Genomic DNA, 16213 nt, shown 5'->3' with positions numbered 1-16213 from the left:
TGAGACTAATTTAGTTACACCTGCTATGAATTCTAGAAGGTGTGTGTGTGTGTGTGTGTGTGTGTGTGTGTGTGTGTGTGTGTGTGTGTGTGTGTGTGTGTGTGTGTGTGTGTACATGATATATGTTATCTTATATAGTTGTACTGTAGTACCATCTACTGTTAAGAGAATACCTAAACAATTGGAAGAGTAAGTGAAATATAAATGGATGGCTTTTTGAGGGAAGGAGTGTGGATGGATGGATAAAAGACAGTAGCATATACATTGATTGAAATGGTAGGATTCATTTATAATTGTATGAACTTTTCAGAGTTGAATTAATGATAAAATCAAAGGAAACTGGCTCACCATTAAATGAAAAAGACACAATGGAGGTACATATATGACATATACATAGTAATACTCCTATAATATTCACATTGAGAATAATTTTGATTGTAATAATACTTGTGTTTTGATAGGCAATTATTTTCGGAGCAGTGGACGACTGTTTTAAGAGTTTATTAGTAAGTCTTTCATAAAGTATTAAGGTCTATTCTCTGTAGTATTATTTAGTGAACATATTCTATCAGTGATAAATTGTTATACATCTTTTCACTACACAGCCAAAGTTACCCAAGAGAGCTCAAACGCAAGCAATGAAAGCTTTAGAGGAATCACTATCAGGATTAAAAGGACGAATTCGACAAGATGGTAACACTGTTACCATGGTTACACCATCTATTGCCTCCACACGAGCCAGACGAAAGAAATAGTCAATCTTATGAATAATTTTCAGACACTGTTCAAAAGGTACTTACTTTCAGTAGCCATATTTGTTTTTTTATTGTTATTATGTCTTCAGTAATACATTTACATGTACATTTATTGGTACATTTACATGTACATGTACTCAGGAATACAGTATTGATGTTAATATTCAAATATCTTTCTTTTCTATTTATGCTATTAACATTGTAAAGACACTGTATATGATAATACTCTATATACAGTAGTCTCAAACTATTAGCATTATATTATAATAGTGTACATGTACATTTGTTAACAAACTGTTAATGTTAAATGACAAGAAATTGTTAGTCAATTCATTAAATAGGACATATGTTAGTACTATTAGTGATACAAGTAGATAATCGTTATTTTTTGATAGACATATCCTGGACTAGTCAGGACTTGTATCCTAGACCTGTTTGATAAGTTGTCAGGTGCTAGTTATCACAAGGTCCTATTGTGCAAGTCCTAACTGGTTCGTTTTTTCTGGATATGTTTATCAAAATAATAAAGAACATATCAGTACATGTCATGTGTCTTTGTTGCAATAAAATAACATTTAGGGAGAATAAAATGTAACACTTTATTTGAAAACTTGCAGAAGAAAATGACTTGAAAAATTTCCCAAAAACACAATAAGTACAAAAACTAGCAGAAGATAATGACTTGAACAAAACTACAACAAATAAAAGATCTATTTAATGACTTTAAATAGTTTTTTCAATAACTTTTCCTGGGTTCATAATCATGTGTGGATCAAGACTTCTCTTAATAGCTATCATTGTCTTAATACCAATAGGTCCATATTCCTCTAACAATAGTTCATTTTCCCCACGTCCAATACCATGTTCACCAGTACAAGTACCACCCACTAGAAGAGACCGCCTATATGGAAATACACTCAATAAATCCTTATATGGAAAATCTGGAGTTTATGTGATATAGCAGGATGATTATAGCTATATCAAACAATTCATTTCAACTATACTAGTGGCAGAATAGGTATGAGTCTTATTTGGTTTAGGTATGGAAGCAGAATAGGTATGAGTCTTATTTGGTTTAGGTATGGAAATATAAACTACCTAAAGTCTGTTGGTTATTCTTAAAAAGAATTCAATAGTGTTTTTTTAGTAATGACTTACTTTGCCATCTTGTTTGCTAATTCTTTAGCTGTTTTCAATTCTTCTTTATTATCAGTATCTACTACACATCATACAATGAAAATTACCATCTCCTACATGACCTATGATAGGAGCTACAAAGAAAGATGACTAGATCAGTGAATAGATAGAGACATCTTACCAGTGATGGTATATGCATCTAAATCATTTTTAGTTTCTATTAAAACTGGTGTGGTAACTTTGAGATAGGCACACACACATCAGTAGAATAGCCCTTACAAAACAAGGACAGTTTATATGACTATTACTGTAATGTATGTGAATGTTACTTCTATCAAATAGCAGCTGACAATATAATGATAATATAATATATTGTGCATAATAAATCGTGTATTATGTGGACAATGGTTTACTTTTTTGCCTGGTTCTAATGCTAGTCCAGCATACCACCATTCATGACGTGCTTTCCATAATTTGTTTCTAGCTTCATGATCAGTTTCCCATATAAAGTCTGAACTGCCATTATCTTTAGCGAGCATACCTTAAAAATAAAGATATTACTGTTAGTTAAAACCTATGGTGTGCTGGGTTTTTTAATTTGTTTAGGCTTTAATGTATACTACAATATTGACCTGATCGATTGCTTCAATATTGATGATTGCATCAATATTGGATCAATTGCTTCAATATTGAATGTTGCATCAATATTGAATTGATTGCATCAATATTGGATCAATTGCATCAATATTGGATCAATTGCTTCAATATTGAATTGATTGCATCAATATTGGATCAATTGCTTCAATATTTGAATTGATCAGGTTAATATTGTATCAAGATATTGGGATCAATGTAGCCTATTAAAACAAAGAGCACACCGTAAAGACCAAGATGAACTATGAACTTATAGCTCTATCTCAGCCTGTTACTAGATGTTAATCCACTAGAACAATATCTAATAACTGGGTTAGCTAGTCACTTATTATATCATGACTATATACTGTTCTCCCCCTCAACTGTGCATGCTGTGGTATGGTTGTCACTGTTTTGAACACTCATCCTAATATTATATACTTACTGACTATCTCTATTTGTTCCTCAACACTTTGTGGAGAGCCTGTAAACTCTAGAAATAGAGTTGGTTTGACTGGATAATCAAGATGTGAAAACCGATTTGCTGCTTCTAAAGAGAGCTCATCTAAAAACTCTATCCTAGCGACTGGATCCCAGCTTGGAGTACTTCAACAGTTGTATTTACAGCACTCTCTATTGAAGGGAATCCACACACTGCAGATATTGTCTGAGTGATGAGAGAGACCGTAGTCTTTGATACAGTGCATAACTTACTGATTCAGGGATGCCATAAAGTCTAAGTGTCGTCTCTGTAATGACACCTAATGTCCCTTCAGACCCAATAAAGAGGTTGGTCAAGTTATAGCCAGCAGATGTCTTCCTACAATTAAATAAATATTACCATTATCTATACAAGTACATTATGGTAATGGCAACATTGTTTTATCCTTATTAGTTAGTATGCACAGTAATATAGGATTATTGTGTTAGTGGTGTATTTTCTAGTATCATTACTAGTAGCTTGTGTGTTAAGTTGTTTTAGACCATTTTTAGATAACTTAGTCCCTCATTGTGTTGTCAACAAAGTTGTCATAGCAATATAAGTAATATTAATAACAATACTAACAACATTATGTGTAATTCTATGTAGTTAAAGCAACATGGCTAATTTGATATAGTTCCAATAGAAACAATGATAAGATACTTCCCCTAAATAGAACTAGCAGGAATGTTTATCAAAATCATATTAACAATACTACTAACGAGAACTAACTAATTTCTACCCAAATATGACTTGAAGGAAACATAACATTATAACCTCTGTACTGAGGCCAGACTGTGAAGGGAGGTTACTCATAATATATTGTGGTCTGGTCTCACCCAAACATTTGTTAGGTTTGTTAACGAAATATAAGCCAGGATATTAACAGGAGCATAATTATGTCCTATGGGTAATGTATATGGACTGAGTTTGTGTATGTGTGTATGGACTAGGAATGAAGTGTACATGTGTTCTGTGTTAATGATAAATCTCAGAAGTACATTAATGGTACCATCTTTCAATAAGTAGATGTTTACTAGTCTATACCCTTATTAATGGTAGCTATCTTTCAATAAGTACTGATGTTCACTACTAGTCTATGGTACTATCCTAGGTCACTGTGGTAAGTGATGTTCACTAGCTAGAGCTTAGGTCACTGTGGTAATGTACTGTCTGTTCACTAGTCTGTGGTAAGTATTGACTGTTGATGTTCTAGTACTGATGGTAGCTATCCTAGGTCACTGTGGTAAGTACTGATGTTCACTAGTCTATAACTTATTAATGGTAGCTATCTTAGGTCACTGTGGTAAGTACTGATGTTCACTAGTCTTTAACTTACTAATGGTAGTTATCCTATGTCACCATAGTAACTATTGATGTTCAGTAGAATAACATCAGTACTTACCATAGTGACCTAGGATAGCTATAAGTTCTAGACTATAACTAACAATACTCATCTTATGGTAACTATTGATGTTAGAGCTCTTGATATTAAAGTACTGTGTCTTTACCGAGCTCTGCCTTTAAGTCCTGCTGTATAAAGTACTTCTCCAGAAGATAGAACAACTTGAAGATTCAGTACATTCTCTCTCATAGTACCATATCTCACTGCATTTTGCCTGATGCACTTGTGGCAGCCATTCCACATAGAGATGCATCTGCTCCAGGATCTGTGCACAATACCAATATCATTTAAGTTACTGTAGTAAGTACTGATGTTTTAGAACTTACCTATTGGAAAAAAAAGTCCAGTATCTCTTATATAACTGTTCAAATTATGTCTAGTTACACCAGGTTGAACTGATGCATAAAAATCTTCTTGGTGGACTTCAGTGATGGCATCCATTTTAGTCAAGTCCATACTAACACCACCCTATTCCAGTAACATGAGGAAAACACAAGATAATAATGTTATAAATAATTTTTAATATAGTATGTGAAATAACAAAACCATGTGTTATTAATATATTGTGTTACAAGTAACACATCATGTCGTTAAAATAGATTCATGTATCAGGACAGCATTATTATAATAATTACTTAAGTTAATATAGGGACATCCTCATTATACAATGTGGGTTTAATACCTTTTACTTAATATATATTATATAATTCATTATAGTTCTACTAGTTCATATTATGATATATAAACTTTATATTGTATTATCCTTATATGGACATGTACATGTATTTTCATGTAACGTTAATTGATACTTGTACCTAATAGTGAATTAAAAGTTAGGTTAACTGAGAGTAAATTAAATTCATACCAGAACAGCACCCACTCCTCCTTCTAGACCCGTTCCTGTACCAAATGGAATTACAGGAATGCGTTCCTGGTTGCATAATCTTAATATATCACTGACATGTTCAACACTTGTTGGAATACAACTGCGTCAGGAGGTAGACAGAAATGATACGACTCATCTTTGCCGTGGTGTTTTCTCTAACAGCCAGAGATATTGATATATTATTTTTACCCACTATATTTTCTAATTTTTGATGGATAACGTCATAATTACATTGTAATGACCAGGGGATGTTGTCTATAAGAGAAACAGAACAACAATAATTTGTGAATATATTGTTTACCTTTATTTTATAGAGATTACTAACTGTGTATCTTTTAATTCTAGCAGCCTCCAGCCAATTGTAGCAATGTTTATAATACTTAACAGCCCTTCTGTACATAGCTTGACTTTATGGTTCAATAAAGTGCAACCTTTCAAAATTAACTTTTTGTTGGAATATTAGAAAATCAATTAAGTACAGGAAAGTGCGGTCAGTTTATAGACCTTTTCATTACTCTAAAACTGCTTTTTACTAGTATCTTCTGTGCTCTGTCCTTCAAGTGTTTGAGACCCTCTTCCTGCAGCAATGGAGGACGAGTTTTACGAGCTAGAAGAAACACGAGGATGGCACTCGCTCTTCAAGTAAGCGTACATTTGACAATTTCAAAATAATTTTAAATATGTCGTGGATCTGATGTCCTTCTTGTCAGCATAAAACTTTTGAGATAAGGAATGAATTACTAATATGACTTGTCTTCGTTTTTGTATGATCTATTTCTTTTGCATTATTCATTTGTCATTTTGTAAGCAAAAATATGTTAAGCTCTCAAGGTTTTTTTTACAAAGGTCACATTGACTTGAGATTGCAAGTATCATGTTTTAAATTGAATTCTGTATGATTAATAGACATGCTTTAAAGTCATTTTGCTCTCTTTTTTTCTCTAATAGCATCTCATCAAATTTCAAAATCTCAGGCTGGTTCTCAGAGTGAGGCTCGTCGTCCCTATGAATATTCCACGTAATCGTTATCGTGATGTGTTACCTAGTAAGTTTAATGAATATTGAAATAAAATCATAACTATTTCCTATTGTATTAAGATTGCACCATTGTTTATCATGTCATTATACTCTCTCTCTCTCTCTCTCCTCCTCTCCCACTCTCGCTCTCTCTCTCCGTCTCTCTCTCTCTCTCTCTCTCGCTCTCCTCGCTCTCTCTCTCTCTCTCTCGTCTCTCCTCTCTCTCTCTCTCTCTCTCTCTCTCTCTCTCTCCCTCTTCCCCCCCCCTCTCTCTCTCTCTCTCCCTCTCCCCTCCCCCTTCTCTCCTCTCTCTCCTCTCTCCCTCCTCCCTCTCTCCTCTCCTCTTCTCTCTCCTCCCCCTCTCTCCCTCTCTCTCTCCCTCTCTCCCTCTCCTCCCCCGTCTCTCTCCTCCTCCTCCTCTCATCTCTCTCCTCCCCCTCTCTCTCCCTCTCTCTCCATCCCTCTCTCTCTCCCTCCTCCTCTCTCTCTCCCTCGCTCTCTCTCTCTCTCTTTCCTCTCTCCTCTCCTCCACCTCCTCCCTCCCTCTCCTCTCTCCTCTCGCTCTCCTCTCTCTCTCTCTCTCTTTTGTTTCAAGTTGATGCAACTAGAGTGAAACTGGATGATGATTATGATTACATTAATGCTAATTTTGTCAAGGTACATTGCTCACCTCAATTGATCACATGACCACACTTGTAATTCAGTAATAACATAACTAATATACAGGAGAGACCAGTATACAATGTATTATATGATAACCTGCTTGGTTCCCCCATGTTTAAAAAGCATTTATTGTTTGGAAAGGATAACTCCATTTTTGTAGCTTCCCATTCTGTATTCACACATGTACCTATAAGCTATCTTAATATTATGATAATAGTGGTTTTTTACCTGGTAAATGTGGGCTTGACCCATTTAATAGTTTTCATAAGATAAGAATAGCTCATTTATGATGTGCTGTGTCAGTTGAATAAGCTTATACTGGCGAGTCTTGGAGGTGTCATGTTTGTTGTTAGAGTTGTTCTTATATTATTAACTCTTGGTACAATTAATAATATTACTATATCTATTGTGAGATGTTTAATAAGAATCTAATATTTAACCCTATTGTCACTGTGTTTAGCATATTAGCTATGTTCTAAGGTGTTTCTGTTCAAGTGATCAATTTAAAATTCCTTACAATTTTTCATTGAAATTATTACACCTGCTTAATATCAAAACAATAAACTTTGCTGCTGTGTCGTGTACTGTCAGCTACGCCAGCTGCTTATGTTATAGCTTTAAGTAGAAATATGCATACAGATGAAACAATCCACCCAATGTATATTATGGTTAATATAATGCACATCTGTGTCATCCATTTGGTGTACATATGTATTGTCTATTCAAACATATTGTATGTTATTCCTGGTACCCTGCTGAGTTGTTGTTTGTAATGATGTTAAGACAAGACTATATCATGTTGCATATTTTGTTATCAGCTTAGATCAACGGTACGTGATCTATTATGGTATTGCTGATTTCTCTCAGACCATTGATGGATACAGTATTTAGAATTATATTGAGTGTGTTACAGCTGTATTTAGTTCAATAATAATACCTTATATCTTAAGAATTCAATGTAACTAGGTGTTTAGAGCTTTCTAACAATAACTATCTTAGGTCATTGTGGTTTCTGGGCTAATAATTTCTTTATTCATGTTATCATTGTTTGAAAAGAAACAAAGAAGTTATTGTGGTAAACAGATAGACAGGTGTGGTATTTGAGGCATCATTCCGTCTCAGCATGTAAAATTTGAAGCCTTGGAATGAGTTTGAGTTTTGAATCTGTCCAAGACTTTTATTTTATAAGAGTTCAGTCAGAGAGAGAGAGTCTTATCATATAACACTGTTATTAGTATCAAATGTTATTGTAGATATTTCTTCTGGTCCTTAAAATATTTGAACTATTGATTACAAGTAGCGAGTGTTGTTGAATCTGTCACAGTCACAATATTATATTGCAATTTTTTGGAGGGGGTCTAAAAGGAATTGTTATGTAATTGGCATGCACAGAATACCTTAGGATACCTTGTGTTGTCTGGTGTTAAAGTATTGATAACTTTGTGGTAATGTCTTTAGCTATTGTTATAATTGTCGAGACTAAGTCCCAAGTGAATTAAATGAAACATTATAAATGAAAGATTAAATTTGTATGTTTATATAATTAATTACTTTAATATACTAACACTTTAATTATCTGTATGTACGAGTATTGAACTTTAATAACTAACAGCCTAACTGTCTACAATGTATACCTATTGACTTTCCCATTTCCTTATATCTCCTAATCAGTTTTCCTTGGTTTCCTTGTTCATTTAATGGTTTGATATACAAACTTGTAAGGTCATAGGTCATATAAGGTCAAAGGTCATATAAGGTTAGATTAATAGTAATAAGGAAAAAGATTTGCACATTCCTTTGACCCCAGTGAGTGCTCCAATTACAAGTGGATGGTCTTACCATGTTAACAATGAATTAGTTATTGAAATTAGAGGTTAGTATTAACTGTATAAAAAATTTTTCTTTCAAATTTACAATTTTAAGATGGTCATCAAGGATAAATTTACTATTTGAAATAATTTTATTAGTAAAAAAATAGCACTCGTACTGAAGTTAGGACATAACCTTTAACATGATGAGACAACTAGTCCCAAAACTGTCTATAATTGTAATACAACTATTGTCATGTTCTCAGTTACCTCATTGACTGGTTGGGTACTGTGTCCTATTGACTGGTCTATAAAGAATGACTTGTTCTGTTGTGTTAACATTTTCCTTTGATACGTACAATAGTCTGGTATAGAAAGCCATATTTAGACAATAGAAGTTGAGCTGCTGACATTATTTACTCCCAATGTAGCTTGGTTTTGTCATGCTTCAGTTTTAATAGTAATATACAGTAATATATTAGGTATGTGGTGTTACTTATAGTTATATATACATCCACAGAGTGATATAAGACACATATAGAATGGAGAAGTGTAGTTTATTTGATGATAGGTTTTGTCTGATTATTATTTTAAATCTTGTACAATATTTCATGTTTCTATTAATTGATTTGTTTTGTTAATAATATGATGATGTAATTATGATGTCACTTTAAGTCAGTCTTTGTGTGATTGTGAATCAATTAAAAAATATTAAACTATTCATTTTATTTTTAAAACACGACATTTCTTGTGTTATCTTAAAACTTTCCCCCCATTTAGTGATAGGTCTAACATAACAATTTTAAACAATCACACATAGTACTTACTTTAAGGGAAAGAACGCTACATAATAGTTATTTTAAAGATATTGTAGTTTATGTTCAAAGAACATGGTTGTTGACTTCTCTCTCTCTCTCTCTCTCCTTTTCCCTCCCTCCAGGCAGAAGATGTTAAAAGGTCTTACATTCTTACACAGGTGAGACACACACATAACCAAGAAGAAACCATTTTATTTAATTCATATCCTTATCAGTCATCCTGACTCTTACATAACAACAATATTTTCTTCCTTTTATCATTGCAACAAGAACACAATTTGTTGCACTAAACTTACCAATGTAGAAAAACACGTACACACCCTCCATAGTAACATGTATTACATGATATTACTGTAATGTTGTCTAGTTCACATTCTGTTCATATTTAATAAAATATTTGTCATAAGACGAACTTGTGTTTTGTTGGTTTAATACAGCTGCATTTTGAAAGATTTGTCTGGGCATACTTTTAGCTTCACATTGTAGTGTGATCTAAGAACTGTTTGTACACTGTGAATTGATGTCATAATAATATCATTAGAGATAGTATTAAAAAAAGTGACTGATTTCACTGCCCTTTTGGCTCTAATGTGCTATGAATTATCATGGAAGCTAAACAATTGATGTACATAGAGTTGAGATGTAGTGTTGAATTACCAGGAAAATTTAAGGAGGACATAGAGATGACAGTTTAAGGAGGACATATAATATGTCACATTGTGAAACACGAGCAGGATGTATCAGTGATCATATTAGTGTGAGATGATGACCACTAGTATATAGTATACTAGTACAATAAGAACTAATGATATATTAGACAGTCTAAGTGATCTAGACTCACAACAACTCTAGTCTTTGAAGGTTGAAATGAAGCCGCAATTTTAAAAAATAAGTCATGATCACTTAAAGTTAAAGACTAAATAGAGAAGACAGACAGAGATATATATATATATCAGTCCAGACTATACAATTAGACAATCTTGTATTTCTATTGTTTCAAGTCTATGTTACTCTCAATGAAGCCGCAATTTAAAAAAAGTCATGATCACTTAAAGTTAAAGACTAAATAGAGAGAGACAGACAGAGATATATATATCAGTCCAGACTATACAATTAGACAATCTTGTATTTCTATTGTTTCAAGTCTATGTTACTCTCGAATACATGGGTTCTCTTCCTCTGTAGAAAACTTAGTTAACAAGTATACTACACATGTAATACATATAAATTACATTCCTCATTAATGTAGATACAATTGTTATATAAATATATGTATAGTTTATGGAACCACACCCTAATGCCCTACATGTGTACGGTTATAATATATTACACAAGTGACTTTTGTCTGGTAAACAATGTTTTTATCCTTGGATGATATATCATACAATTCCATGTACCTGTCAGTGATATGTGATATAGTTAAGTAGTTGTATGACAGAAGGTGGCTTGTATTTCAAACTGACTAGTCTAAACATGAACGCCCTCTACGTTTACTATTGTCAAACACTCTGTGTGTGTGTGTAATGATATCTCTAATAACTATGTTAGTTTGTTTTAGATAGTAAGACCCATTGGAGTGACAACTTCATCAGACTGTTTGTCATATACCCATCAAAAACTATTTCTCTGTCCTTTCATCCATCTATTTATTCCCTATATTCACTCATTAGGGTCCTCTTCACCATACTAGTTCTCACTTTGGCAAATGATTTGGGAACAAAATTCAAAAGGGATTCTTATGCTTAACAAATGTGTAGAAAGGTCTATGGTAAGACTATTAATATAATACAACTCAATTTGACAGTACTGTACTTACAAACGTAGGGAGAGCTCCTAATAATTAAGACTATTATGATATTAAATAGATATGTATTGTCTTAATATATATGCTTTCTGTCTTTGCAGAACAAATGCTACCCATATTGGCCTAGAGGTTTGGACGAACCAATTGTAGAAATTTGAACCATATAGAATAGAGTTACTATCAACTGAAGATATGCATTCTATCGATTGTCTCATTTACGACTTGAAAAAACTGGAGTGAGTCTCTCTCCTCTCTCTCTCTCTCTCTCTCTCTCCTCTCTCTCTCCTCTCTCTCCTCTCTCTCTCTCTAAGTACTACTACATTATACCCTTTTCTTTAGACAGAGGAAGAAGCACGAGTTATTTTACATTTTCATTACACTCGATGGCCTGATTTTGGTGTCCCAAAGACGGCAGATGATTTTCTAGAATTCTTGGAGTCAGTACGAAGCAGTGGTGTTCTCAATGAGATGTAGGACCATGTGTCATTCATTGCAGGTACAGTAATTCTAAATAAGTATTGAGTTCTATTATATGTGTTGTTATAATATAGTGCTGTATTGGAAGATCAGGAACGTTTTGTTTAGTAGATGTCTGTTTAAAAAAGGTATGTAGTAAGTGATTTAATGATGGATGGATGGACTAATGGATGTCAGAGCTGGGTGTAAGAAGGATGTGTAAGCAAAAATAGAGGGAGGGAGAAATGAATTAAGTGAGAGGCAGGTGATGAAAGTTTAATATTATATTTTTAGATAGAATAAAGTTGTCTATGATAAATAAGTTCTAAGTACATAATCTCATGTTCTCTATAGATTGAAGATACAGGTGATGTTAATTCAGTAGATGTTCAGTCAATGCTATTAGATATGAGAAAACAACGATTGGGTCTCATACAAACTCCAGACCAATTACGTTTCTCGTATATTGCTATACTTTCAAGGAGCTATGAACTCCACTGAAGATGATAGTGATTCAGAGGAGATTGAAGAAGGTAAGTTATAGTAGTATAGAGAAATTAGTGTAAAAGTTGTGTGTGTAACCATTTTTCAAAGATGGAATGATGTGTTACGTTTGAAATAAAAGTACCTAGTTTTACTGCAAGACCTCATCCCAAAAATAATTGGACATATATATATACATTGTGTTGGAAATTTGCCTAAGACTCAATGATGGGATGATAAATGCACCTTTGATGTTTGGTTAATATGTACACACCAACAACCGACATATAGATAAAATAAATGTACTCTTTGTAAACTACTGGATCTTATTGCACTCATATATTAGGAGAAATGTTACAGCCAGTATCTAATGGTCCCAGTCAAGGTGTTGACATTTACAATCATCGTTTTGAGGGGGATGGACCTCCTCCTTTACCACCCCGCCCACCTGATCTCTTAGCAGGTTACACTCCCTCTCCCTCACCTTCTCCTCCTCCTCCCCCACCCCCTTCGTTACCACCACCTGGTATGAACTAGTTATTAAATATTTTTATATATTAATAATATTAATTGCAAGGTATTTATTATTATATTTATTATTTAGGACCACCACAATATGAAAAGTATCCTAATGGTTCTCAAATCCCTGTACCTGACGAAGATGACATTGAGGAAGTACTGGTACGCTATCACAAACGAACCTCACAACAGGACCCATCAGAGTCTGAAGAAGAAGAAGATAACAAATGGTATTTGAATGGAGAATCAAAATACACGACAAGAAGTGGAAAGTGAAGATGAAGTCCCTCCCCCACCTCCACCTAGAAAGGAGTCCACTTTGAAGGGAGTCGAAGTCCTGATGAGCCTCGATATCCTGATGATCATTTTTTTAGGGTAGGAAGAGGAGGAGAATTGATTACGTCTCTTCCTCGTCATTCTCCGCCACCCCCTCCCCCCAGTAAGGCCACCAAAAGATCAAATACCCAGAGAGAGTAATACTCTTGAAGAAAAAGCTTTAATTCAGGAACTAACTGAATTGGAGAGAATGGTTTCCAATCGTGAGATAGGGACAGAGGAAAAGAGAACAGAGGAAGTGATAAAAGAGGTACCTACTGATGAACCATCAGTAGTACATCCTTCTAAAGATCTACCTGTTGTGCAACCAGTGGCACCTCCTGAGGACCCAAAAATAATGTGAGATCACCAGTTTAAATGTTTAGCTAGGACAATGAGTAGTGCATACCAGCTACCATTAGTAAGCTCTAGACTAGTGAACATGAGTACTTACCATAGTGACCTAGGATAGCTACCATTAGTAAGCTCTAGACTAGTGAACATCAGTACTTATCACAGTGATCTAGGGATAGCTACAATTAGTAAGCTCTAGACTACTGAACATCAGTACTTAAACAGTGATCTAGGATAGCTACAATTAGTAAGCTCTAGACTAGTAAACATCAGTACTTACCACAGTGACCTAAGATAGCTACCATTAGTAAGCTCTAGACTAGTAAACATCAGTACTTACTACAGTGACCTAGGATATCTATCATTAGTAAGCTCTAGACTAGTGAACATCAGTACTTACCACAGTGACCTAGGATATCTGTCATTAGTAAGCTCTAGACTAGTAAACATCAGTACTTACTACAGTGACCTAGAATAGCTACCATTAGTAAGTTGCTATCTTCAATATTGTAGGGAGGCTGCTGAAATTCGTCGACGAGCTAGAACAGAGAGACAATCTCGATTACAAGCTAAGGTCGGTGACATGCAGTCTAACTTGCGCAGTCAAGAAACACGTGACAGCAGTTTACCTTGGTTTGTAGTGGGCGTGGCTATGCTAGTAGTGGGGATATTGTGTGTATTATTACTTTAAGACTTAATTAGTCACTTGAAATGATCTTTAGTTATCATTTGCAGCTTTTTTTCTTTCTTTTTAAAAGGTAAACACAATCCATTATCTTATATCTAATGTCTATGTCATTTTAAGCTATCTAATAATTAATATTGTATAATTTACTCTCTTCGATTATAAAAAAAACAATTATTAATAATGTTATTAATAGTTATTGTTGGGGGGTGTGGTTTATTATTGATTACATCTATTTAAAATGGGGAAGAAGAAAAAGGAGGAGACAAAAGATGAACCAGCTGAAGATAAACCGCCATCATCTAAGAAAGCCAAGGTTGAACATGTGCTTGAAGGGAAATCAGAAGAAGAAGTATTACCAAATGAAGACAACACAGTTGCACAAAGTATATTTTAGTAAATAGCCTAAGATTTAGAGGTGTGGTTTCTTGTAACTCTGCAAATACTGTATGAAATCAAACATTGTAATTATCCTTTTTGAATTAGTTTAGAGGGTCCTGTGAGAATGTCTCTTACTGATTTCAGTAAGCACAATACAATACTTAGTTAGGATTTGAAAAAATTGAAAGTGTAAGGATTAGAGATCCATTGAATGATGTAATCGTGGGGCAAGTTGAACATAGAACCATTTGAACAAAAGTCCCTTTAAAAATTGACAGTTTTCGTCATTTATTACCATAAAATGAGTTTGATTGTATAATTTAATTTATAAAAATTGCTAGATTACGAATTCCTAACAACTTTTATCACTATACAATAAAAGAAATATATATTTATTTAAAAAAAGAGTTCCAAGCAACAAATAGCACACTGGATTATACTGACAGAATACATTTATAATTTTTAATAGATATTTCTTGTTGTTTTAGCTTCCAAGGAACAAAAGATGGAGGCGGAAAAAAACTCCAGCTGCTTGTGTCAGCATTTAATAGTCAACAACTTGACCAATATGAAATATTTCGACGTTCCACATTTCAAAAGAGCAATGTCAGGTACATCACATGATAATAATATGACACATTTAGTAGATCACATGACAATCACATGAAGCATCATGGTGCTAAAAACTCTACATTTTAAGCAACCATGGGACAAGCATTTAGTGAAATGCTTGAAGCACAACTTCAAGCATTTTAAAACTGTTTAAAGCACAAACATGAGCACTTTAACAAAACTACTCAAATTATTTTTCAAATATTTATTATTACATCTGTATAAATATTAATTTGTGAGGTGTCACGTCTACAAGTTGGCCCCTTTTGGGCCTAAACACTTTTCTTGCTACACTAAAGGGCCTCTCTACAGAGGCAGAAGATGCAAGAACTCCTAAACACATTGCGGCTATTTCTAGTCCCATGTGCAAAGCAACTGAATTATATCTAAGCTTTTTGTGCAATTTACACATAATGATATGATTTAATTGAATATGTGAAGTGTACAAAGAACTGGCAGTCTTTTCGCTTGTAGGTACTTAAAAATGCTTATGGTATCAAGTGCTTGCACATGACGAGTGCTTTAAAGTACACTCAAATGTTACCCCATGTCCAATTTTAAGCGATGTTTGGGACTGATGTATGAAATATTGGAACACTTGTGGTTATTTTTTAACAGGAAACTTATGCAGTCTATTGTAGGAGGATCTGTGTCCCAAAACGTTGTCATAGCGATGGCTGGTATGGCTAAAGTGTATGTTGGAGAGATAGTGGAAGCAGCCTGTCAAGCTAGAGATAATAGAAATGAAGGAGGACCCCTACGTCCTAAACATATCCGAGAATCTGTTCGAAAAATTAAGACAGAAAAATAAAGTTTTATGTACTCGTTATAAGAAAACTTTTAAATTAAGATAGCATTAGAATGATGTCATATTTATGTATCTAAATATAACTGCTAAGTGTAAATTAAGTAGCATTAGAATGATGTCATAAAATGCTATCTAAATATAACTTTCAACTATTTGCAGGCAGAAACTCTTGAAGTGAGAAATCACCTTGTTG

General features: G+C 33.9%; 2 protein-coding genes across 2 annotated transcripts; one reads left to right on the top strand and one right to left on the bottom strand.

The window, feature by feature from the left end:
- Positions 1-1478: 1478 nt before the first annotated feature.
- LOC121391906 (probable D-lactate dehydrogenase, mitochondrial) lies at positions 1479-9930 on the bottom strand. Its single transcript, XM_041523370.1, is given in 16 exon segments — positions 1479-1656; positions 1914-1978; positions 1980-2026; positions 2074-2119; positions 2122-2166; positions 2306-2433; positions 2971-3117; positions 3120-3192; positions 3240-3345; positions 4518-4623; positions 4626-4676; positions 4738-4879; positions 5277-5392; positions 5395-5446; positions 5449-5552; positions 9900-9930. Coding segments are annotated over 16 exon segments (1437 nt in total).
- A 4530-nt stretch (positions 9931-14460) lies between these two features.
- Positions 14461-16023, top strand: LOC121391903 (transcription initiation factor TFIID subunit 11-like). The gene is made up of 3 exons (XM_041523368.1): positions 14461-14615; positions 15089-15211; positions 15831-16023. The coding sequence occupies exons 1-3, from the start codon at positions 14461-14463 to the stop codon at positions 16021-16023; spliced, it is 471 nt and encodes a 156-aa protein (XP_041379302.1).
- The last annotated feature ends 190 nt before the right edge of the window (positions 16024-16213 follow it).

This window comes from Gigantopelta aegis, unplaced genomic scaffold, assembly GCF_016097555.1.
Source record: "Gigantopelta aegis isolate Gae_Host unplaced genomic scaffold, Gae_host_genome ctg3082_pilon_pilon, whole genome shotgun sequence".
Taxonomy (NCBI): Eukaryota; Metazoa; Mollusca; class Gastropoda; order Neomphalida; family Peltospiridae; genus Gigantopelta; species Gigantopelta aegis.
This window is presented reverse-complemented; position numbering and strand designations above follow the sequence as displayed.

Bases quoted from the DNA above. Each gene is read 5' to 3' on its own strand.
- LOC121391903 (XM_041523368.1), top strand. From the start codon at position 14,461: ATGGGGAAGAAGAAAAAGGAGGAGACAAAAGATGAACCAGCTGAAGAT. The intron at 14,616-15,088 runs GTAAATAGCCTA...TTGTTGTTTTAG, and splicing joins GTTGCACAAAGTATATTTTA to CTTCCAAGGAACAAAAGATG. The intron at 15,212-15,830 runs GTACATCACATG...ATTTTTTAACAG, and splicing joins TTTCAAAAGAGCAATGTCAG to GAAACTTATGCAGTCTATTG.